The following is a 25,458-nucleotide window of genomic DNA, read 5'->3' on the forward strand; positions in this document are numbered from 1 at the left end:
TTAAATATTGTATTAGTTACAAATGAACATTATGTCTCATTACCAGTGCCTTTTACTCTATTACCAGTACCTTTCCACCTTCTTTTTCTCATTCTCTAAATTTGCCTTTAATGCTTCTATTTGAGACTCCAAACCATGTTTGTCTTCAACCTTTCAATAGAAAATATAACACAAAGTTAATTACACAAACAATATATCTTGTTTCTCCATAAATCTGAAAAGACTATTTCTATGAATAGTATGCATACTCTAACTACTATCAAACATAATTTGAGGCGGGGCACGGTGACTCACGCCTGTAATCCCAACATTTTGGGAAGCCAAAGTGGGAGGATGGCTTGAGCCTAGGAGTTTGAGACCAGTCTGGGCAATATAGTGGGACCTTGTCTCTGCAAAAATTAAAAATTAGCAAGGCATAGTGGCGTGCACCTGTAGTCCCAGCTACTTGGGAGGCTGAGAAGGGAGAATTACATAAGCCCAGGAGGTCGAAGCTGCAGTGAGCTGTGATCATGTCACTGCACTCCAGCCTGGATGACAGAACGAGACCCTGTCTCAAAAAAAATTTTTTTTCGAGAGAACAATGAGTTATATTTACTTGTAAATTACCATACATAGGAACGGTTTAAGATCCCATGCCTCTATTTCCCGTAAATGGTGAACTTAGAAGCAGTTAGCTCTAAACCATATTACAAAGCAACCAAAATTGATCTTCATCAGCCCCTTAAGCTGCCCCTTTTTGTAAATTGTAAATCGTGTTTTGTAAATTGTAAATTGTGTTTTCCTTCACTTACTGTGGTCTCTCCATCTCTTCGTCATAGGCAGCAGCTTCCCCCAGTTACTCATTTCCTCCTTCTAACAAAACAGTTCTCAAGAAGGGATCTTACCAACTCAATCACAGTAGAGCTTTACGCCATTTATCAATAATGCTTATATTTTGCAAGAGGACAAAGTTTCAGCAAAATGAATGAATCTCTAATAGCTGAATTGTAGGCATATCATGAATGAGAGAGACTTCCGTGGATGTGGCAGAGATGTGCTACAGAATAATACTAAAGAGGCAATCAGGTCTTCTGTCTCTTCATAAGGCTAATTCTCAGTGTAGCTTCCAGAGTCATTGCTACTTTCTAAGCATAGCCAGCATCAATATAAACAATAACAAGGTTCGTAATAATGGTCATATTAGTCATTATTATACCTTAGATCCTGATATTTTCATCTTTTTTTCTTCTTCATGTGTCCCAATAGGTGCTGCATAGCTTATCTGGCAAGAAAATAAACCAAGGTAAATATAAATTTTCAAATTAATGCATAACAATGTGGATTTTCTGCAGCTTTGAGAAAGAGAACTGAGACTTACAATATGCTAACCATAGTCCTCTGGCCGTCTTCACTGTCTTATATAATTTAGATAATTCAGTATTTATACATATAAGTTGCAATTGGACAATGGCAGCCCATTGAAAACAATTTTCCTATTAATAATACCAGTTTTTTAAAAATGCATTTTATTATAGTGTCGCTTCCATTATATCTGTTTTGCTTTCAAAAAAATCCTATTAGAAAGGTGCTAGATCTCTTGGATCTGTTCTCCATATTTTAACTTTTTTCATTATTTCTGTCTGCCATTTTGCACTATGTTCTAGGAAATTTTCTTCACTTTATCTTCCAGATTATTAAGTCTTAAGCTCTGTCAATTTTATTATTCAGCCTGCCTATTGCCTTTTTTTCAAAGTTTTATTTGTTCCTTTTAATAAATTGTTCTTTGGTTCAGACTGTTCCTTTTTCATAGCTGCCTGTCCTTGTTAATGGAAAAAAGTTTCTGTTGAATGTCTCCCAAAATATTTTTTACTGAAATAATATATTTTAAATTTTTGTCTGTTCCCTGAATTAACTGTTTCAGGCAGGGCCAAGTGCTTTTCTTGTTCTCTTTGTTCACTCTGTAAATATTTGCTGAATGCTTATGATATGCCAACAATTGTTTAAGCACTGGAGATACAATAGAAAACAAAATTGAGCTAAAGTAGAGAAGGCAGATTTGAGAGAAATTACAAAAGAGGTGAAATTTAGGTGACTTTTTGAGTGAGGACAGAGCTGCCTGAAATTTCTCATTTGGGCAAGTAGATGGAGAATGATTCTATTCACTAAGAACAAACAATAAGAATAGGAACAATTTTGTGTGCTAGCCTTTTTTTGTTTTGTTTTGTTTTGTTTGTTTTTGATGAATTCAGATTTACCAAAACACTTTGAGTCTCAGGTACCCATGGCCTATTTAAATGAACACATGTAATAGGAAACTGATATGGTTTGGCTCTGTGTCCCCACCCAAATCTCATCTTGTAGCTCCCATAATTCCCACGTGTTGTGGGAGAGACCTGGTGGGAGATGATTGAATCATGGTGGCGGGTCTTTCCCATGTTGTTCTCAAGATAGCGAATGGGTCTCACAAGATCTGATGGTTTTAAAAATGGGAGTTTCTCTGCACAAGCTCTCTCATTCCTTGCTGCCATCCATGTAAGATGTGACTTGCTCCTCCTTCTGCCATGATTGTGAGGCCTCCCCAGCCATGTGGAACTGAAAGTCCATTAAACCCCTTCTTCCCAGTCTCAGGTATGTCTTTATCAGTGATGTGAAAACAGACTAATATAGCAACTGAGACAGGGCCTGGAATTTGAGAGAGGGGTTGATCCTAGAGAGATAATTTGGGATTCATCAGTACGTGGGTTGAAGCTGAAGATTTGGATAAGGCCATTCATCAAAAAAGTGGGGGTCACCAAAGTGACATGAGACGGACACTTTTTGGAGTCCCTCCACCTATTTGTTCTCAAAGGGCACAATACACGTGAACCACCTCTTTGTCCAGGGTACAAGGGGTAGAGAGTGAGTTCACTGCCATTTGATTAACAGTAGTCCAAGGAAATCACCAGGGGAAGAGCCCCAGGCCCAGGGTCAGGGAGAACATTTGCCATTATGCTAAAAAAAATTAACCCAAATTAAAAAAATTAATCCCCAGAAAATTAGGAAAACAAATCAGTAGAACAAAATAATTTTCCACATAGAAAGACATTAATATACTTATTTCACTATATCCAAAGTTACATCGGTGATTGAATGCTTATTTTAAAAAAAACTGTGTTTAAATTTATGTACAGTAAAAATGAGTTTCAATTTTTAAGGCTCCCTTTTCCCAGCTTTCATATAATGATCAACTATGTAATAACTAGAGATAAGTCTGTTCTAAAGTCTATCTTCTGTAAAGCAAATAATTATTCAATCTCTTCAAAAGACAACACTATTATGATGATGAAGATAACGTCTCTTTTCATTAAAAAAAAAGAGAAAAAAAAGCATCACATGTAGACTAGAGTGTTTGCTCTCCAGTTCGAGTTGAACTTTCAACTTTGCTGCAACATGGTCTATTGAATCCTGGCTCTGTCCACATTAAACTGTCATTTTGTTTTGCCAGCTGCTGACATTCCACTTTCTCTGGAATACACACACTGGTCTTTATGTGGTCACTTCATTGACAGGTGCAAACACTGGACTGATAATAGATTGACGTGAAAATGAGTGTTAATATTAAAATAAAAGTAATTAACTTCCTAAGTAGGAAAACACAAACACAAATTAAATAATTGTAAAGATAATAACATACTGTAATTTAACAAAATGTGTGTTTTTTTTGAGACAGAGATTCACTCTTGTTGCCCAGGCTAGAGGGCAATGGCACAATATCAGCTCACTGCAACCTCCGCCTCCCAGGTTCAAGCGATTCTCCTGCCTCAACTTCCCGAGTAGCTGGGATTACAGGTGCCTGCCACCACCCCTGGCTAATTTTTTTGTATTTTTAGTAGAGACGGGGTTTCGCCACGTTGGCCACACTGGTCTTGAACTCCTGATCTCAGGTGATCCACCCACCTTGGCCTCCTAAAGTGCTGGGATTAGAGGCATGAGCCACCACTACCGGCTGTGATTTAAAATAATTTATTATAAATATTTCTCATTCTCTTTTGAATTTGTATATACATTTATAATTAAAAATTCACAAAATTAAGAAATAAAGGTTCATTTATAATGGAAGTTATGATTCTTAAATTTGCTTCCCATTTTTAAGCACTTATATCATATTTTTAAAAATTTAACAAATATACTATTCTAAATTAGAATAGTAGCCAGGGTTTGTAATAACAGAAGAAGCAAATTATGTTTATTAACTGCCGTAAGATTAACTACATTCCTTATCATACCCTCACATCTCTGTTTTCTTTTTCTTATCAAGAGTCAGTACATTTAATTTCCACAAACATCTCTCTTATGAAACTTTAGTCATTTTCTCTGGGCTTAATGAAAGGTACTTTGCCTTTTACCTCTATACCCTTTAAATCGTCGAATATATTTATATTACCATTAAAGTAGTCTTTCTGACTCATCATGATGAAGAATGATTTTTCCTCTTTAAAACCTCAATCACTTTGACTTTCATATTAACGTTTTTTAACCTGCCATGCAAATAACTACTTTTGAACACCAGTAATGTGCCAGTGGGTGGGAAGTGGCCAGGGAGAGGAGGGGCTAATAGAAACACATGAAACAAGGACCAACCTCATGCACCTACAATTTGGAGAGAAGAGGCTGAGAATTGGGAACACGGAGAATAAAATATGAGGCTGTGTGCTGAAACAGTAGTCATGACGGGGGCCAAAAATCAAAACAAAACATTTATCTACATATATCACTTGTGAATTTTCTTCTAACAAAATTGTTAAGGTAGGCAAATCTTTCAAAAACAGGACAAGACTTTCCTCATTCGATGTCCCCAAAGGTGCCACTCCATGTTTGCCAAAAGGCTCGGAGGCATCTTGGTAGAATGACTGGGCTGTGAAGCCATACAGGATTTAGGCTGATCCAGGCTATATGCAACTCTCAAGCATGTCTCAAAGGTTCAGAAGGCCACAAAAGTCTGTCTGGGCGTGGCTTCCTCACCTGGCTCTAGACCATCCTAGACCTTGTGTTCATGTGTTCACTGTAGGAAGTCATCTATGCAAAAGCAGAATACACATCTATTAAACTATTCACTCCAAAAACTTGTGACCAGGTCACTTCAGTGATAGGAATGTATCTATTAAATATGATGAAGCCATTGTTTATAACCGAAAAAAAAAAAAGAAATAATATCTCAGGAAGGCACTGGTAAATTGACACGAATTGGTTATGTAAATTGTGCTACTTCTGTGGGGTGAAATACATACAGCACATATAATGGATTATCTAAATTCAACGGTATGGAACGATGTTATCCACATCCTGTTGACGTAAAAATCTGCATCAAGACTTGTCTGGAAGGGTGGTAATGAGAGGCTTTCAGTGATCATCTTTGGGTGGCAGGATTTTCTTAAAAATTTTCTTCTTTTGGCATTTCCTCATTGAGCAAATTTTGTATAATAAGTATGTATCAGTTTTGTGAGTTTTTTTCTTCAAGACAGTTTGCTCCATGGCTCAGGCTGGAGTGCAGTGGCATGATCTTGGCTCACTGCAGCCTCCACCTCCCCAGCTCAAGTGATCCTCCCACCTCCACCTCCCAAGTAACTGGAACTGCAGCTGTGCACCACCATGCCTGGCTAATTTTCGTATTTTTTTTAGAGAAGAAGTCTTGCTATGTTCCCCAGGCTGGTCTTGAACTCCTGGGCTCAAGCAATCCTCCTGCTTGGGCCTTCCAAAGTGCTGGAATATTACAGGCATGAGCTTCTATGTCTGGCCCTGTATCCGTTTTATTTAAAAAATTGAGACTCCTGGCTCCCGCTTAGGAAGCAAAAAATGCCAATCCAACACTAAAAACAAGAAAAATCTAGATAAACTACAAAATCACAACTTCTCTTGAACCCATCAGAGAGCTGGGGTCACACCCAGGTAACCTAAATTCCAAAGAGGAACAATGCCCTCAGAGGAGAGACGAGAGCCATGAACAGTTCATAGGTCTCGTCTACAGCCGAAGAAGCACCATGCCAGCTTCAACACAAGCTTGTAAGAAGAATAAGCTAAAATATAAAGAACTTCTGAAGATCAAATGTTGGTGAGCAGGGCAGTCTGAAGTAGCTGGGGACACATGTTAAAAGTGGAGCTTGCACTCACTCACAAGTTTTTTTTTTTTTTTTCCTGTCCCTTACCAGATACTCATGAGAAAAATTGAGGGCAGAGCAATTTTGAAAGGAGTCTCTGTTGATGGTGCAGACTTGAGGAGGGGATCAGCAGCTACTACAGGAAAATCACCTTCCCTGGGTCGTTCTATCCTAGCATGTGAAAGTCTTAAGCCTCTGGGAGAGGGGAAGCAAACTGTCTGGCCAACCAGGCTCAAAGAAAGTATCAGTGGTTGATGCTGTGAAGAAGTGTTAGGTATCAAATCCCATTTATTTCTCCCAGGCCACTCCTTCCTCAGAAGGAAAAGTTTTCAACTGCTGGGATGGGCAGCAGAGTCTCTTGCTCACAGCTCAAAAATGGAGATATATTATGTCAATGGGAAAAACAAAAGAAACAGGTTGCTCCCCTGGGAGAAGGGAATGGTAATTGTCTTGGACCTTCAACTCTATGCCAATACCAAGTGGAGGTGTCCTACTATTGCAGGAAGGACAGGAAACTCCTGCCCAAGACCAACTTCAGATACAAGGCAGAGTGAACTGCCCCAGGGAAGACGGGCAAGAATGCTGAGAAAGTCCACCGCTGGGGCCTGAGCACACAACACTTCTGAAAGTCTGAGTTTGGATTAGAACCACAGAGAATCTTCTCTACCTTCACTCATGGAGCACCAAGCAGTAGCAGTGCACTACTGAGGCATGGATAAGAGCATAGAGGCAGATCTTCTCTATGGCACAGGTGGACAGGTTCTATAAGCTGAGGGTAGAGTGGTAGTCAGAGAAAAGCACTCTGTGACCCCAGCTCCCACTCTAGTCACATACCCACCACAAAAAGAATATCAAAACTGTTGCCTGGTGCAGTGGCTTACACCTGTAATCCCAGCACTTTGGGGGGCCAAGGCAGGAGAATCCCTTGAGCTCGGGAGTTCGAGAACAGCCTGGGCAATATGGCAAAATTCTATCTCTATAAAAAATACAAAAGTTAGCTGGGCATAGTGGCATGTGCCTGTAGTCTCAGCTGCTTGGGAGGCTGAGGTGGGAGGATGGCCTGAACCCAGGAGACAGACGTTTCAGTGAGCTGAGATCACAGCACTGCACTCCAACCTGGGTGACAGAGCCAGACTCTGTTTTTTTTTTTTTTTAAATAAAAGACTGTGGTCTAGTAGAGGTAACCATAGCAACAAGCAAACTCAACTCAACTTTGGTTAGATTGGCCCAACCTGTCACAGTAGTCATACACATCCCCCCCACACATATATGTATACACACATATTGTGTATGGGTGTGTGTATGTATAGTCTCATAAGAGACAGGTTATTTCAATGTGTGAATACAATTTATTTCAATCTCTACTATTCTACACATGATGTGCAGCATTCAATCAGAAATATGAGGCAGCTTGCTGGAACAGGCTGGATGGTGCCAGCCACGTTAGGTGGTTTTACCATGTGGCCTCTGGCATCCCCACTGCCAACCATGGGCGAGCTCTTGGTGCACTGGTGGCCTGGCATGGTGCTCCAACTATAGCTGTGTCAGCGTGTGATGATGCCATCCCACACCAATCTGGCTACTGGAATCCCTAGTAGCAAAGCAAAATACTCAAGGCTCTCCAGCACAGACAGTGGCTACACTCATCTCCTAAGGTTTAAAAAAGGCCTTCCTAAGATGCCTTAGAAGGCCACTGCAGTCACCACTGTGCTGTTTCTGATTGGCACCTTTCTATTATCATAGGCTCCCTCCTGCTGTTGGGCTACATCAGCAAAGTGGGGACAGACTAGGTTGTTCCAGTTCTGATCACTGGCAATTTGGTGTTCCTGCCGAATGCATCCAAAAGCTACCAGGGTTACTCCTACCATGACCTTCCAGACTTTGACGACTAGCACCCACCTCAGCCCTGAGAAGAGTCACAGTGGAACTGTACCCGGCTTTAAGACTCTGAGCAGAAACTATGTCTAAGGGCTGAAGAATTCTGCAGTTTGCAGATGTTTAATAAAACATTGGCCAGATTTTATGGGTCTATTCCAAAGATGTTAACTGAGCTTACAATCAGATCATTCGGACATGGTCTATTTTTCATCTCCTGGCCCTGACAAAAAGCTGCTGACAAGGTTTTCCCCCAGGAATATGGAACATGGAGGAATAGCAATGTTCATTGTCTGGAAAAATGGGAACTTATTCTGTAACGGAATGTGTTGCCTTCACCATCCTATTTAGAGTTCAACACTTCTTTTAAATAGTCTTCATTGTCAATTTCTTCTTGTAGCAAATGAAAGAATACAGTATGTCTTTTTAAAATTACTAGGTAACTTATTTTTAAAATATCTAAGTATCTTATCTCCTACACTTATTTCTACCTTCATGTTCTAGTGGAAAACGATGGTAAAATCAAATGTCAGTGAGAGTCCATCTGTAATATTTTTTACTTGCTTTCTTATCAACAGCATCCAGGAATTTTTCAAACTACAGAGCAAGTTTTCAAAATGTAAACACTTTCTCTGTTTACCAATCTTTAGTGAGCTCTAATTTGGTTCACCAATAGACTGGGCAGCATACAATTTGGGTCATTCTGTCCTTCGTATATCAAGCTATTCTGTATATCATGCCTTTAAGGATCAGACTTTTGGCTGTTTCCTAATGAAAAATGCAGAGAAGTGGTTCTTATTTAGAGTTGGTAACCCTAGTGCTAGTACCTAGTATTATGATGGCATTCTGCTAAAGATTCCAAGACTCAGCCTGGATCCCTAGAAGACTAGATTGAGTTAGGTTGATTCTATTTCCTAGCTTGCAAAAAGTGACTTATATTCAAAGTAAATTAAAATGTCAAAACAAAACCAAACAAAAGACAGACAAAAAGTCCAGGAAAAAAAAATCTATCGTTGGGAGACAAAGCAATAAACAGAACCAGACTCAAAGATGATCCATATCTTGGAACTATCAGATAAAGACTTTGAAAGAACTATAATCAAAATATTAGAGAACCTAGGAGAAAAGGTGAACACCATGCATGATAAACAATAGACAGGGAATTTCATCAGAGAGGTGGAAAATGTAAAAAAGAATCAAATGGAAATACTAGAAATAAACCAAGCAACAATCAAGATGAATAATTTGTTGGATGGGCTCATCAATAGACTCAATATAACTGAAAAAAGTAATCAGTGAATTTGAAGTTAGGTAAAAAAAAGACAACTCTCCAAACTGAAACAAAGAAAAAAATTAGTTCAAACTTTAATGAGCTGAGCATGTAAGAGTTGTGGAACAACATCGAACAGTCCAGCACAGACATATTCGAAGGTAAAGACATAATTGTAGATAATGTTTAGGAGTTAATAAAAGATATCAAACTACAAATTCAAGAAGTTCAAGATAAATAGAAATAAAGAGGTGAAGGAGAGGGGACAAGAAACAACCAAAGATACTTTATTATCCAGCTGTTGAAAAGCAAAGAGAAAGAGAAACTCTTGAAGTCAATCCAAAATAAAAGACATTACAAACAGAGAAACGAAGTTAAAATTTACAGCATACTTCTTATCAGGAACTATGCAAGCCGAAAGAGGGTGTAGTCATATCTTCAAAGTATTAAAAGAATAAAACTGTCAATGCAGACTCAGAAAATATTTCGGAAAAATATCTATCAAAAATAAAGGCAAAAAAAGGGTTTTTTCCAGAAACAAACAAAAACTAAGAGAATTCATTGCCAGCAGACCAAAAGGAAGAGGGTATATGACACCAGGTAGACACCTAGATCTACACAAAGAAATGAAAGCTCTAGAAATGGCATAAATAAAAGTGTCAAATGCAAATCTTACTGTGACAAATATATCAATTTCTGTTACATGAAAATATATTAAACTTTAATTTTTGAAGCATATAACATGTTAGGAACTCTAAAGAACTGTCCCTTTAATGGGAATATTGGAGAAGATTATCCAAAGGCATTTAGAGCAAGATTCATGGACAGATATGAGTTTTAAGTGGCTTTCCTGGGAGCTCATAAGAAACACTCTCTTTACTGCTGAAGACTAAGCTATTTGGTGGGAGATTTCCCACCAGAGGTTCCTATGGATTGCAGTGGCTTCTTATTGACCTCTTATCAATCAGCTGTTTGGATGCTTCAGTCTGAAATCTTTTTTATATTACTTTCCTAATGTTTGCTCTCCTAACTTTTCCAGTGGTTGCATAAAAATCTAAACCTTCATATTGAAATCTTTCCAATTTTAATACAAAAAGACCTTTCAAATATTCTTATGCTTTATTTAATGTAAACCAGACAGAAATCTTATAAATTGTAATTGAATTCGACTTGCAAATTGTCAACTAGGGAGACAGACCACCAGAATCACACACGAGGTTGTTTAGGCCTGTGACCATCATTTCTGGTGGAATGAATTCAAATAAATGTTCACTGTATACTTTCAGCCACTGGATTAACTGGACTCTACAGTGCTTCATGGTATTAGGTGTATATAACTTCTATTTCTTTTACAGATTTGGAAGAGAAAATGCCATGAAAATTTGGGGAGTCTAGTTAATACAAGGGCTGAGATACAGTATATCAATACCTGCATACACACACACACACATGCAACAAAGAAATGATTCCCACACTAAAATTGCTGGAGGAGATCCTCAAACTGTTTTTAAGACACATTTCTTTGTTTTGAAACAGGATCTAGCTTTATTGTCCTGGCTGGAATGCAGTGGTGGGATCATAGCTCACTGCAGCCTTGACTCCTGGGCTCAAACAATCCTCTCACCTCAGCCTCCTCAGTAGCTAGGACCACAGACAAGCACTAACACCCTTGGCTAACTTAAAAAATATTTGTAGAGGTGGGGTCTCACTATGTTGCCCAGGCTGGTCTCAAACTCCTGGCCTCAAGTGATCCTCCTGCCTCCGCCTCTCAAAGTGTTGGAATTACAGGTGTGAGCAGCCACCCCTGGACTGTTTTAAAGATTTTTTTAAAGCCTAAAATAAAAGTGTACCTTTATTCCCTAATTGAGCTGCATAAGCTAACACAACTTAAGAACTCTGGATTTGGTGAGCAATATATCAACTTGGTGAGATGTCACTGGTTATCTAAGATTGTTCAGATATGCAAATGGGAAGAAAATAGTAATAGATGAATCAATAAGAGGAAACAAAGAATTTTAATAGGATCAATTTTCATGATGAACAAGCAGAGATTCCATTGAGGAAAAGAAAGTTAAGAGAGTGTTAAATGAAAAAAGGTTTAATAACCATCCTTCATGAAAATAAGTTCCTAAAGAAAACAAAATTGATGTGTTATAACTCACATAGACTTATTCCCAGGGTTTGAGGAGAAAGTTGGGATCTGGAGAGACTGGGATTGGAGAAACTGACAAGTTTGGCCAGGCTAAATCCAAAGACAGTGGTCAACAGTCCACTGCCAGCGTCTAGAGGGGTGCAGCCACCTCCGGCTTGACTCTGGTGAGCAGCGATGTAATACACCAGGCAGCAGCACTGGCAGATGTGACGATGGCAGTCAGGATAAGTGACAGCATGTCAGATGCTCAGCCTTCCGGGGAAAAGACCCACGTCTGGGTAGTGTCAGGAGTCTGGCCAAATGACCTGGTGTTCAGGACCAGCCTTGACTCCCACTGGGAACTGGAGAGAAATCCACAGCTGAAGCCCCAGCAAATGGAATCAAGCAACACCATGTTAGGGGAGGGGGGTGGGGGGAGAGGGTCACCTCGCTGTCTGTGGGCTCCTGAATGTCAGGGATGACATTTCTGCTACCACCAAGTCGCTATCATCTGTGGTCAGGACCTCACATCTGTCCCAATGGCTGACAGTGCGTAGGGAAGAATAAGGACACTATCCATACCTTGAATTTATCTATTCCTGATTTCACAGCAAAATCTTCAGTCCTCAGTTTAAATTACGTTCAAACCTAGTGAGCTCCACAAATAAAATGTTATAATTGTTTCCCAACAAAATCAATAAGAGCACAAGCACAAACCCCCTTTTCAGTTGGTTTTTGACAACATCTTTTCATGTATCCCACAAATATTAAACGCTATTTTCACTAGAATATTTTCTGTTCCAAATATACCAAAGGTATTTATTTAATTTATTATCAAACTACTCAGCATAAAATAAGGCAGAAGACAAAAGCCACCTTTCAGCTGGATTTTAAATATATTACTCACATTTTCAATTTTGCTCTCTGAGAGCAGAATCTAAAGATTAATTCATTTTAGTGATAAATGAAAAATGTGATTTTCAATGATTTTGACATTTTATCTCTACATTTTAGGGTTATCCATATTATAAGACAAAGATCAAGTATGATAAGGAAAATTATTTTGTGTCATCATAATCCATCAAAATATAGTAAATATCCTTTGACAACCTCTGAAGACCATGCACATGTAAAGGATTGTCCTATCTCTGTATTACTACATTGCCTAGCGCTGCCGGATAAACAACGGGTAAAGTGCTGGTTTTCCTAAACTGCTCTGCAGCTCTCTTAACTGCCTGCTGTATCAAGCCAAGCCAAGGGAAAAAAGAATGGAATAATGAAACAGTAAGCAGATTATATTGTTTTCTTCTCTAATAGAGCTTATCTTAAATGTGCAATTTAACCAAGTAAGAGTTGCATCTAGGAGAAAAATAGTAAATTTCAGAAGAAAAGATCTTTTCTTCAACCATCTAGCCTATAATATTATATACCTATAGTAATAATTGTATATCCCATAATAACAATTTTTTTAAAATCACTAGCTTGCAAGGTGACTATGGTCATAACCGCGAAATAGTTGCAATACTATTTTATCTAACACTTCTTGAATGTTTAAAAAAAGAAGTTCTAGAGTTTTTATTGAAGTCTTTTATCTGTACAAATTGCTTTGTATTGAGAGAACTCTAAGAATGGGAACATGACTGATTTTCTCCTATGTCCCATTTCCCACACAGAAGGGCCCTGATTCTTTCTGCAGATCAAAGCATGCACCATATGTTCATCAGTATAGACCAGGTTACCCCATGGAAGCTCAGAAGTCCTCCATGGAAGCATGTATTGGGTGCAACCATAATTAACTAATTACTCAGGGTCGGGAGAGGAAAACCTGAGAATCCATTTTAACCTTGATATATGAAACTTGAATGTTTGAAATGTTTTGCACATATCAAAAAACAAACTTTACATAAAAGCACTGTACAAATACAAATTTTATGTTGTGAAATCGTTCATTAATAGAAATCAGACAGCTAATGTTCATATCGTATTTTTCAGACTGGCTAAACACTCAGTTTATCACTGTGTGCTCCGTTGTGGGTAGCATGTGTGCTGTTCCCACCGAATGACACAGATTTCAAAAAAATAAGTATGATTAATTAGATACGTTAAATGACTGATGTACAAAGTTCCTGTAACAAGCCCTCCATGTGGTCATTTACACGTGGTAAACATTATAAAACCCTTTAAAGACAATTTTTAAGAGGTCCAGCTACCTCCATGGAGTTAAATATTTAAAAGAGAGGAGCGGGAAAATTACAGCTAGAATGTGTATATATACGGTAAAGAATAAACCACAGTGGAAGGGGATAGAAGGGAGCGCTTAGAACAATAGGATTATTATTATTAACAAAGTGTAAGTGACGGTAATAACAGTGAACTAGAAAAACATACTTCATTTTAAAATTGAGCCAATTCATAGAAATACGTAAACCCAGTTTAAGTAATCTCTCCCCTCCCCCGGTCCAATTTTGACTTATTGTTATATATTAACTTCAGAGACTCCCTCAGCTGACAAAATGTACTGTTTGGAGATACCCAGGCCACAATCATTAGAGTCACAGGGAAAGATTGTCACACAAAGAGAAAAGCCTGTTGAAATGACACCTTCTCAGAGATTTGTCAGTCTTTGTCCTTTATTTTGCATTTTCGGTGGGGAATATCTCTGCCCCTTGTGGCTGTGACTTTGGAAGCTCAGCTTCTATCTGTAAACTGGGGACACCGGAGCTTCCAAGCTGGAATTCTAGGATTTAGTTCCAGCCTTGGGGTTGCTGTGGGGACCGGGGCACCTTCTGCTACAGCTGCCCCCTGCTGCTGTGACCTCAGGACAAGAGGCTCAGCTGCTCTGCCCCAGTCGCTGACCGGGCTCTGTAGTCCTCCCAGCCATCACCTCAGAGCCTCAGACCACAGACCCCTGACACATGACTGATTTCATGGCAGCTGACCCAGCCTTGGGCCCCTCACCCAGCATGGCTGGTCTCCCCAACCAGGTCAGCATGCAGCATTGCACAGCAGGCCAGTTCTTTTTTTATGTGGTCAAAAAATACTTCCCAAAGTCTGGGTTATAAAAATCTTACTTCTAGAACCTAGTCACTGGTTATTTCTATGCAAAATTTACCCTCTTCCAGTGTCAGTTTTTTCCCTTGGGAAATTACACTGATTTCCAGTTGTCTACACTTCCTAGCTCTCTGCGAAGTGGAAATGCTCACAGAGGAGAATGCTTTTTCTCTTCCCAGTAGAGTGACTTCCAGTAGCGCAACAAGCCTGGCCTTGCTCTACTTGCTCCCTCCCGCTCTGTGGATATGAGGAGTGGTCCATCTCCTGGAGAGTGGGCACGAGAGGTCTGCACCTTGCCTTCCCCCTTTTTGGAGCAAGGATGCACACGGTGTGCACAATTCTGTTCCACTCCTCCATGCTCTAAGTGAGAGAAGTGCAAATTCTGCCCTGTGTAGGAGAAGAAGGAAGAATGTGGGAACACGTAGGAACAGGACAGAGTTTGAGAGAGCAAAATATGCAGTGGAGAGACTCTGTGTGAAGCACGACATTGGCCATATATGTCACCAATTGGGTTCTATGCCTTCTAAAAGGAGCCTTGACTACTTACACAATTCACAGTGTCCACAGAACAACTAAGAGTTGTAGAAATACAACTATCCTTATAGCTAAGAGCAGAAGGCTGTAGAGATACAGGCTCATAATGATGGGAGGTATTGTATAATGTAGTGAGCAGTGCCTCATAAATATACACACAATTAGCCCACAGTGAGCTGGGTGTCTCAGAGCTACTTCTTAGCACCTCTTTATGTAGACCAAGGGTGCCACCCTAGCTCCTGCAGAAACAGTTGTGATGATCTGGGGAAAGGTAGAAAAGGAGAGCAGCAGCACAGAGTTCATGCATGTCTCTGAGAGCGTGATTTCATCCAGTTGTAGGTTGAGGAATCCTGCATGAGCAAATGGACTGGCTACCTGTGTGTCCTTCCCGGAATCTTCTGATGACACTGGGCAGTAATGAGTTTGAGACTGCATATCCTAGAAAGTGCTTGGGATGTAGCTTCTCTATTTTGGTAATTAAATAGAGACCCACTGGTGCTTAGTGACTTAGCTAAATCAACTGCCTGGCTGGGCATACTGATGACTTCATCTTGGAAAAGTAAAGGAGGCTCACCCTGACATGTTGGTTTAGAAATAGGCAGCTGGCGCCCCATCGGGGAGGTGAGGGGCGCCTCTGCCCGGCCGCCCCTACTGGGAAGTGAGGAGCCCCTCTGCCCGGCCAGCCGCCCTGTCCGGGAGGGAGGTGGGGGGTCAGCCCCCCGCCCGGCCAGCCGCCCCGCCCGGGAGGGAGGTGGGGAGGGTCAGCCCCCCGCCCGGCCAGCTGCCCTGTCCGGGAGGTGAGGGGCGCTTCTGCCCGGCCGCCCCTACTGGGAAGTGAGGAGCTCCTCTGCCCGGCCACCACCCCATCTGGGAGGTGTACTCAACAGCTCATTGAGAACGGGCCATGAAGACAATGGCGGTTTTGTGGAATAGAAAGGGGGGAAAGGTGGGGAAAAGATTGAGAAATCGGATGGTTGCTGTGTCTGTGTAGAAAGAGGTAGACATGGGAGACTTTTCATTTTGTTCTGTACTAAGAAAAATTCTTCTGCCTTGGGATCCTGTTGATCTGTGACCTTACCCCCAACCCTGTGCTCTCTGAAACATGTGCTGTATCCACTCAGGGTTGAATGGATTAAGGGCGGTGCAAGATGTGCTTTGTTAAACAGATGCTTGAAGGCAGCATGTTCGTTAAGAGTCATCACCACTCCTTAATCTCAAGTACCCAGGGACACAAACACTGCGGAAGGCCGCAGGGTCCTCTGCCTAGGAAAACCAGAGAACTTTGTTCACTTGTTTATCTGCTGACCTTCCCTCCACTATTGTCCTGTGACCCTGCCAAATCCCCCTCTGCGAGAAACACCCAAGAATGATCAATAAAAAAGAAAAAAAAAAAAAAAAGAATTGCTTGAACCCAGTAGGCAGAGGTTGCAGTGAGCTGACATAGTGCCACTGCACTCCAGCCTGGGTGACAGAGTGAGATTCTCAGAAAAAAAATAAAATAAATAAAATAAAAAATATTTTTAAGAAAGAAGAAAAGAGGAAGGCCAGAAAGATAAGGAAATAAGAATGTGACAAATAAAGGGGTCAGAAAGAGAGAGGGAACGGGAGAGAAGGAGAGAATCAAGATGCTGTATTTGCTACATTATTCGCTTCGAAGATGGCAAATGAAGCCATGAATCAAAGAACGTAGGTGGCTTCTAAAAGCTGAAAAAGGCAAGGATAAGGATTTTCTCTCAGAGACTCCAATACTTTGATCTTAGTATGTGATACCTGTGTTGGTCTTTTGACCTCTAGCACCATAAGAGAAGAAATTTGTATTCTTATAGGCTGGGCGTGGTGGCTTATGCCTGTAATCCCAGCACTTTGGGAGGCCGAGGCAGGAGGATTACATGAAGCCAGGAGTTCAAGATCAGCCTGGGAAACATAGCAAGACCCTGTCTCTAAGGGAGGAGACCACCCCTCATACTGTCTTATGCCCAATTTCTGCCTCCAAAGAAAGAAGAAGTAAAAACTAAAAGGCAGAAATGAAATCCACAGGCAGATAGCCCTGCATGCCCTGGGCCTAGTAGTTAAAAATCAACCCCTGATCTAACTGCTTGTGTTATCTATAGATTCCAGACATTGTATGGAAAAGCATCGTGAAAATCCCTGTCTTGTTCTGTTCTGTTCTAATTACCAGCGCATGCATCCCCCAGCCACATACCCCCTGCTTGCTCAATCGATCACAGCCTTCTCATGCGGACCACCTTTGAGTTGTAAGCTCGGGGAGCTGGGCTTTTTGAGATGCAAGTCTGCTGAAGCTCCTGGCAGAATAAAGCTCCTTCCTTCTTTAAAAAAAAAAAAAAAGAAAGAAATAGGCAGCTGGAGCCCCCCACTCAGGGGTGAGAACCAGGTGTGCTTAGACTGCAGGCCTCATGGATAGGGCTAAAGAGACAGGAGCCCCTGTGCAGAGGAAGGTGGACAGGGTGTGGTCATGGAAGCAGTTCTTACCACAGCTTGGTCTTCCTTTAAAGCCTTCTTTGGCATTTTAGCTTTCTGGGCCCCAGCAGATGATACACTCATGGTCGCAGAATGTGGCCTCAAAGCTGTGGTGCTGGGTGGAGACTTGGGCCATGGGGACAAAGAGGCTTCTCTCCCCTTGGCTGATCTTGCAACCTGCCACACAAAAAGACACAACTTTGTTATTCTCATTTTGTTTCTTGGATTTGTGTCCCTTTCTTTCACACTCTTCCCCTTCCCTGAGCTGGAATTGCAGAACTGAGGTTTTCAGTCCTAGAGCGCATGGATTTGTTCTTGTTCCCAGGCCCACAATCTCCCCTGGCAGGATTTGATTGGCAGGCTGGGCTTATTTCTCCACTCTCCCCCTTTAATCCTCATGTCCTAAGAACACACCAACAGATCCATGCTCTTTGGAAGCCCCTGGAATGGTGGGGTCTATGTGGAGGGGGGTGGGTGGCAGCTCGAGGCTTGTATCTAGGTAGGAAGAAGGTAGGGAAATAGTAGGAAGGATGAGGATATCAGGATGCACTCCTCCTGATGCCCCGCTAGCTGGCTTTTTGGCTTTCGATTTCACTCTCTGCTCCCTGTTCTCAACAATCAGCTCCTGATCTCCCATTCACACTTCTTGCCCCACTTTATTTATTTATTTATTTTTAAAGAGATAGAGTCTCACTGTGTTGCGCAGGCTGGTCTTGAACTCCTGGACTCAAGCAATCCTCCTGCCTCGGCCTCCTAAAGTACTAGGATTATAGGCATGAGCCACTGCTCCTGGCCTTGCTCTCACTTTCGAGAACTTTCTTTTTCAAACTCAGGTTGGAAAGTGAAAAACCTCAGTATGCTACACAGATTTGTCAATTCAGATACCAAAATCAGAGAAGCACAAAATAAAAGAGAAAGAGAGAGAGAAAAAACTTAAATACAAACCTTTACACTTAAGCTGCCATACTTTTTTCTCATTTCCTTGTGCTCTTTCTGTTTATTAATCTGTAAAATTGAAGACCCATATCATTGGTTATTATCTGCACAGATTAAAAAAGACAATTTTCTATAAAACTTCTATAAGCAATGAAAGAGTAACATTTTAAACCATTTGTCTCCCAAAACGATTATGGGATAAAAGTTATAATATCAAAGAAAAAACAAACTTGTATCCAGAAAAAGAACTTTTATTAAAAAAGTGAACAGGAATATATAACATTGCAAAAATCTAAAGTCATTAGCCTTTATTCATTGCATTAAGTACAACAAAGATCATAGGAAAACATGCATTATTTGCTTATGAGGTGATAATTTGATACATTAGTATAACAGCTATAAATACTAGGCCTTATTCTTAATATAAGATAGCTTGAGAAGGCCGGGCACGGTGGCTCACACCTGTAATCCCACTTTGGGAGGCTGAGGCAGGTGTATCACCTGAGGTCAGGAGTTCAAGACCAGCCTGGCCAACATGGTGAAACCCCATCTCTACTGAAAATACAAAAAATTTTCCGGGCGTGGTGGTGGGCGCCTGTAATTCCAGCTACTTGGGAGGCTGAGGCAGGAGAATCTACCCAGGAGGCAGAGGTTGCAGTGAGCCGAGATAGTGCCATTGCACTCCAGCCTGGGCAACAAGAGTGAAACTCAGTCTCAAAAAAAAGAAAAACAAAAGATAGTTTGAGAAATTTAAGATAATTTAATTGTTGAACTTCAATAACGTAATGAATGAAATTTTACTTTAAAAATCAATTTCAAAGCTGGGTGCAGTGGCTTATGCCTGTAATCCCAACACTTTGGGAGGCTGAAGCAGGAGGATTGCTTGAAGCCAGGAGTTCAAGACCAGCCTGAGCAACATAGCAAGACCTCTGTCTCTATAAAAAATAAAAAAATAAAAATTACCCAGGTGTGGTGGTGTGTACCTATAGTCCCAGCTACTCAGGTAGCTGAAGCAGGAGAATCGCTTGAGCCCAGGAGTTTGAGGTTACAGTGAGCTGTGATTGTGCCACTGCACTCCAACCTAGGCAACAGAGTGAGACCCTGACTTCAGAAAAAAAAAATCAATTTTAATTTCTAGGCATAAAAGGTACTGTATCAAAAAATGTATTATTAGTGCATGTTTCCATAATATTAAGATTTTTTCATAATATGAATTTATGAGTAATGCCAGTGATTCTAATTATAAATAATCCTACTTGAAATTAAAAAATGATGAGAAACACATCTAACCATTAATCTCATTGGCATCTGAACAACAACTACAATGGATTTGTAAAATTTTCTCTCACCTACCAATAAAGCAGAACTCAAGAGCAAGCAGGGCTGTCTAATGACATCTTGCAGTCTGAGAGGATAGTTACTGATGCCCATGAAAGGCTATACTTAGTTGGTTTCAATGGGTTTGAACTCAAGCCTAATACAGTCATGAATGGCTTAACAATGGGGATACATTCTGAGAAATGTGTCATTAGGCAATTTTATCATGTGCATACATTAGAGTGTACTTACAGAAATATAGGTTGCACAGCCCACTACACGCCTAGACTTTACGGCATAGCCTATTGTTCCTAGGCCACAAACCTGAACAGCATGTTACTGTACTGAATATTATAGGCAACTATAACACAATGATATGTATTTGTGTATCTAAACATATTCAAACATAGAAAAGTTACAGTAGAAATATGGTATCATAATCTTATTGGACTACCATCGTGTATTTAGTCTGTTGTTGACCAAAATGTCATTATGCAACACATGGCTGTATTATAGTTAACCTTTGTTGTAATGGTTTAAAAATCATTTTCTTCATACTACTATAAGAAATTTCTAGAAAATGTAATAAATCATCCCTCAGATAGAACCTGTGATCTTTAGAAAGGACTGAAGAGCATCAGAAAATATATGACTATTTTGTCTTAATTTCTTTCAAACACATAGGGTTGTTTAAAGCAAGAATTATGACACTGGTATAAATATAAAACATATGACAACTGTAACATGATGAATGAAGAAATAAATAGATATATAAATAAACATATATGTTTGCAAAGTTTCTATACTTTACATGAAATTGTCCAACACTAACTCCAAGTGGACTGTCAAAAGTTAAGAATGTAAATTACAATCACTAGAGCGCCTGCTATAAGATAGAGCCAAATGGTAATAGATAATTTGCAATGGAATTCTAAAATATTAAAAGTAGGCAAAAAAGAAGGAACAGAGGAATGACAACAACAAAACCAAGAGAAGACATATAGAAAATAAATAACGAAATAGTAGACCTTAATCTGACCCTATTAATAGTAACAGTGAATGATGAATTAAACAATCTAGTTAAAATGCAGAAATGGCTAGGATGTATTCAAAAAGCAAGCTCAACTATTTACTGTCTACAAGAGAAGCACTTAAATATAAATATACTGAGAATTTAAAAATAAGTGCATTGAAAAAGGAATGCAACACAAACATAAGAAGGCTGGAGAAAATGCATTTATATCTAGTATAGTAGACTTCAGGATGGAAGAAATGCTAGAGCTAAAGAAAGACATATAATGATAAAAAGATCAGTTCATTGGGAGGGCATAACGATCACAAACGTGTATGTGCCTAATAACAGAGCTAAAAAATATGCAAAGCAAAATTGGCAAAATTATGAGAATTAATAAATAACACTCCTGTCTCAGAAATTGATAGAAACAAAAAAATTAAATACATATAGATGCCCTGAATAACACTATCACTCTCGATCTAATTTATAACACCCAACAATGGCAGAAAACACATCATTTTCAAGTATATCTAATACTGTCCCATGAAAGACTATATACTGGGGGAGGGGCCAAGAGCCAATTAGAAGCAGCTGTGGTCCATGGCTGTCATGCAGAAGAATAAAAATGGCGACTGAATTCAGCACCTTCAACTGAAATATCCAGATTCTCACACTGGGACCAACTAGGCAGACAACTTGACCCACAGAGAATGAAGAAAAGCAGGGTGGGGTGATGGTCCACCCAGGAGCGGCACAGAGCCAAAGAAACCCCTGCCCCCAGCCAAGGGAAGTGGTGAGTGATTGTGTGACCTCCCCTGGGAAACCATGCTTCTCCCATAGATCTTTGCAACCTGTGGATCAGGAGATCCCCTCATGAGCCCATACCACCAGGGGCCCTGGGTCTGATACACAGAGGTGTGTGGAGTCTTGGCAGACTAGCTGCTCAGGCATACATGGAGATCCAGCAGTTTTACACACTCTGGTCCTGGGAATCCTGGCAAGGTGGCAGATCTGTCTGTACCTTCCCCGGGGAAGGGGACTGAATCCAGGTAGCCAAGCAGCTTTGTTCTGCAGGCCCCACTTCCATGGTGCCTTACAGGTTAAGATGAACTGGCTTGGAATTCCAGACAGACAGCAGCAACAGGCTGGAGACGGCCTGAGATGGACCAAATTCCCAGGGGGAGAGGCAGCTGCCATCTCTACAGTTTGGTTGACTCAGCTGTTCTAGCCCGCCAGTTCTAGGGAGTCCAGGTGGTTCACATGAGGAGGAGTCTCCCACAATGCAGCACAGCTGCTGTGCAGAAATAGTGGCCAGACTGCTTCTTTAAGTGGAACCCTGATCCAGCTCTCCTCACTGGGTGGGGCCTCCCTGCAGGAATTTCAGCAACTCCAGCCAGGGTTATATGTACAGAACTCTGATCTCTCCCTGGGACAGAGCCCCAATTAAAAGACACAAAATGGAAAGTTGGATAAAGAGTCAAGACCCATCAGTATGCTGTCTTCAACAGACCCCTCTCACATTCAAAGAAACACATATGCTCAAAATAAAGGGAGGAGGGAGAAATTTACCAAGCAAAAGGAAAACAGAAAAAAGCAGGGGTCACAATCCTAGTTTCTGACTAAACAGACTTTAAACCAACGAAGATCAAAAAAGACAACGAAGGGCACTACATAATGGTAAAAGTTCAATTCAACAAGAAGAGCTAACTATCCTGAATGTATATGCACCCAATACTGGAGCACCCAGATTCAAAAAGCATGCTCTTAGAGTCCTACAAAGAGACTTAGACTCCGCTCTATCTATTAATGTATACCAGAGGTGTTTCCAGTTTTTTGCTCTTACAAACAAAGCTGCTATAAACATTTGTGACCCAAGACTTTGTGTGAACATGTGCTTTTATTTATCTTGGGTAAATACCAAGGAGTGGGATAGCCAGACCATCTGTTAAGTATAGAATTTTAGAAATTTCTTTTAGCTGTCAAAATATTTTTCTAAATGGTTGTATAGTTTACATTTCCACTAGCAGAGAATAAGAGTTCTAGTTGCTCCACATCCTTGACAACACTTTATATGGTCGACCTTTTAAATTTTAGCCATGCTAGTGAGTATATAGCGATATTTCATTGAGATTTTAATTTGTATCTCCCTAAAGACTAATGATGTTGAGCATCTTTTTATGTCATCATTTGCCATCTATATATCTTTTTAAATAAAGTGCCTGTTCAAATAGCTTGGCCATTTAAAAAATTGGGTTGTTTTCGTATTATTACATTGTAAGAGTTCTTTGCATAGTCTAGATGCAAATCCTTTGTTAAATATATTTTGCAAATATTTCCTCCCACTCTGTGGTTTGTTTTTTCATTAAAAATTTTTTTTGAAGAGTAAACTTCTTGTTGTTGTTGTTTGAGACAACGTCTTGCTCTGTCACCCAGGCTGGAGTGCAGTTGTGTGATCAGTGATGTGATCAGGGCTCACTGCAGCCTTGACCTCCCTGGGTTCAGGTGATCCTCCCATCTCAGCCTCTGAAGTATCTGAGACTACAGGTGCATGCCAATATGACTACCTAATTTTTCTATTTTTTATAGAGATGAAGTTTCATCATGTTGCCCACGCTGGTCTTGAACTCCTGGGCTCAAGCAATCCATCAGCCTTGGCCTCCCAAAGTGTTGGGATTACAGGCGTGAGCCACCATGCCTGGCTAAACTTTTTAAATTTTTGATAAACTGTAATTTGTTATTTAAGAAATCTTTGCCAAATCTGAGACCACTAAGATTATCTCTTATACCTTATTCTAGAAGTTTTGTAGCTTCAGCTATTACAATTCTGATCCATTTCAAGTTAACTTTTATATGAGGTGTCAGGTAAGGGTTGAAGTTCATTTTTCACTTATTGCTGTCCAATTGTTTCAGTACTATTTGTTGAAAAGATTATCCTTGCTACTTGAATTGCCTTTGCATCTTGGTCAGAAATCAATTCATTATATATGATCCATAAGTTCTACTTCTAGATTCTCTAGTCTATTCCAGCAATCTATGTTTATCCTTATGCCAAGACCACTTTACCTTGACTACTATAGTTTTACAGCAAGTTTGAATCAGGCATGTGCATCTTCCAACTTTGCTCTTTTTCAAAATTGTTTTAGCTATCCCAGGTCTTGTGCATGTCTATATAAATTTTAGGATAGGCTTGTTGATTTCAACAACAACAACAAAAACCCTGCTGGGATTTTGATTAGGATTGTGTTTAATCTATAAATCAATCTGGAGAGAATTGACAGCTTGATAATATGCATCTCCTGAATCATGAACAATGGAATATTTCTGCATCTATTTAAGTCTTTCATTTATTTCAGCAGTATTTTATATTATTAACTGTACATGTTTTATGCGTATTTTGCCATGTTTATCCATAAGCACTTCATATTGTTTGATGCTATCATAACTGGTGTTTTTCAAAATTTCAATTTTTGATTCTTCATTGCTTCTATATGGAAGTACAAGATTTTTGTATCTTGATCTTTGCAACCTTTCTGCATTCACTTATTAATTCTAGTAGCTATTTTTGTAGATTTGTTAGGATTTCCTATAGAGATGATCATGTTGTCTGGGAATTTAAAAAGTTCTACCTCTTCCTTCCCAATCTGGATGTTATTTATTTTTGTGTATGTGCATTATTGCACTGGTTAGGACCTAAAATACAATGTTGAATGGAAGTGATAAGAGCAGAAATTCTTGTCATATTTCTGACTTCAGACTCAAAATCTTCATCCTTTCACTATCAACCATGATAATAGTGTGTTTTGTAGATATCGCTTATCAGCCTGAGAGGTTCTCTTCTATTCCCTGTTTGCTGAGAGTATTTTTTATCATGAATGGAAATTGGAGTCCCTCAAATGCTTTTTCTTCATCCACTTGCTTCTGGCTCCATTATTTTATATTCTTCCCATGAACAAAATATATTTATCTTCACTCAAGGCCTTAAAAAAATCTCATTGTACTATAGCATCAGCTTGCAGTCTGGAATCTCATTATCTAAATCAGCTCCAGGTGCAGATGAGGCTCCTTGAGTACAATCTCTCTTGATCTGAAGATCCAGAAACTAAAGAGACAAGTTATCTGTCCCCACACAGCCAATGTTCCATGGTGGGACACAGGATAAGCACTAGAGATCCCACTCCATTCAAGGGAAGAAGGAGGCATAGAGCAATAGCTGGTCCACAGTAATTTTGAAATCCAACTAGGCATATATTGCCAGTTCCTTGACTAGGACCAAGTCCTGCTCCACTTTTGGAGGCAAACTACCACACACAGTAAATATTGTTGGAAAACTTGAACTTCTGAAGTCCACGTAGTTGTTTTTACTCTGTATTGTTTCTCACAGGTATTGGGGGAACCAGCCCCCAATATTTCAGTGTAGGTTCTTTCTATTTTCCCCAAGTGTTGGCCAGTCTGAGAAATAAAGAGAAAAAGTACAAAGAGAGAAATTTTATAGCTGGGCCTCCGGAGGTATCATCACATATTGGTAGGACCGTGATGGCGCCCCCGAGCTGCAAAGCCAGCAAGTTTTTATTAGGGATTTCAAAAGGGGAGGCAGTGTACGAATAGGGAGTGGGTCACAGAGATCACACGCTTCAAAGGGCAATAAAAGATCACAAGTCAAAGGGCAGAGCAAGATCACAAGGCAAGGGAGAAATTAGAATTACTGATGCAGGTCCATGTCCCACCGGGCACACATTGT

At 40.1% G+C, this 25,458-nt stretch overlaps 1 protein-coding gene and 1 pseudogene across 6 annotated transcripts in view; one reads left to right on the top strand and one right to left on the bottom strand.

The window, feature by feature from the left end:
- C10H10orf67 (chromosome 10 C10orf67 homolog) overlaps positions 1-25,458 on the bottom strand; it is a 150,464-nt gene that overhangs the window by 53,022 nt on the left and 71,984 nt on the right. For all 6 annotated transcript variants that reach the window (XR_010146820.1, XM_009458059.5, XM_063781464.1 and 3 more), the window contains 4 exons: positions 18,398-18,457; positions 17,465-17,629; positions 1,196-1,261; positions 71-150 (listed from right to left, as the gene is read on the bottom strand). Coding sequence is in view for 5 of the 6 variants with exons in the window: in XM_009458059.5 (XP_009456334.1) it covers positions 71-150; positions 1,196-1,261; positions 17,465-17,629; positions 18,398-18,457 (371 nt within the window). In the remaining variant the exon portion in view is untranslated. The remainder of the gene's footprint in view (positions 1-70; positions 151-1,195; positions 1,262-17,464; positions 17,630-18,397; positions 18,458-25,458) is intronic.
- Positions 7,668-8,005, top strand: LOC107976945 (transmembrane protein 230-like; annotated as a pseudogene).

The sequence above is a fragment of the Pan troglodytes genome, chromosome 8 (genome assembly GCF_028858775.2).
Source record: "Pan troglodytes isolate AG18354 chromosome 8, NHGRI_mPanTro3-v2.0_pri, whole genome shotgun sequence".
NCBI lineage: Eukaryota > Metazoa > Chordata > Mammalia > Primates > Hominidae > Pan > Pan troglodytes.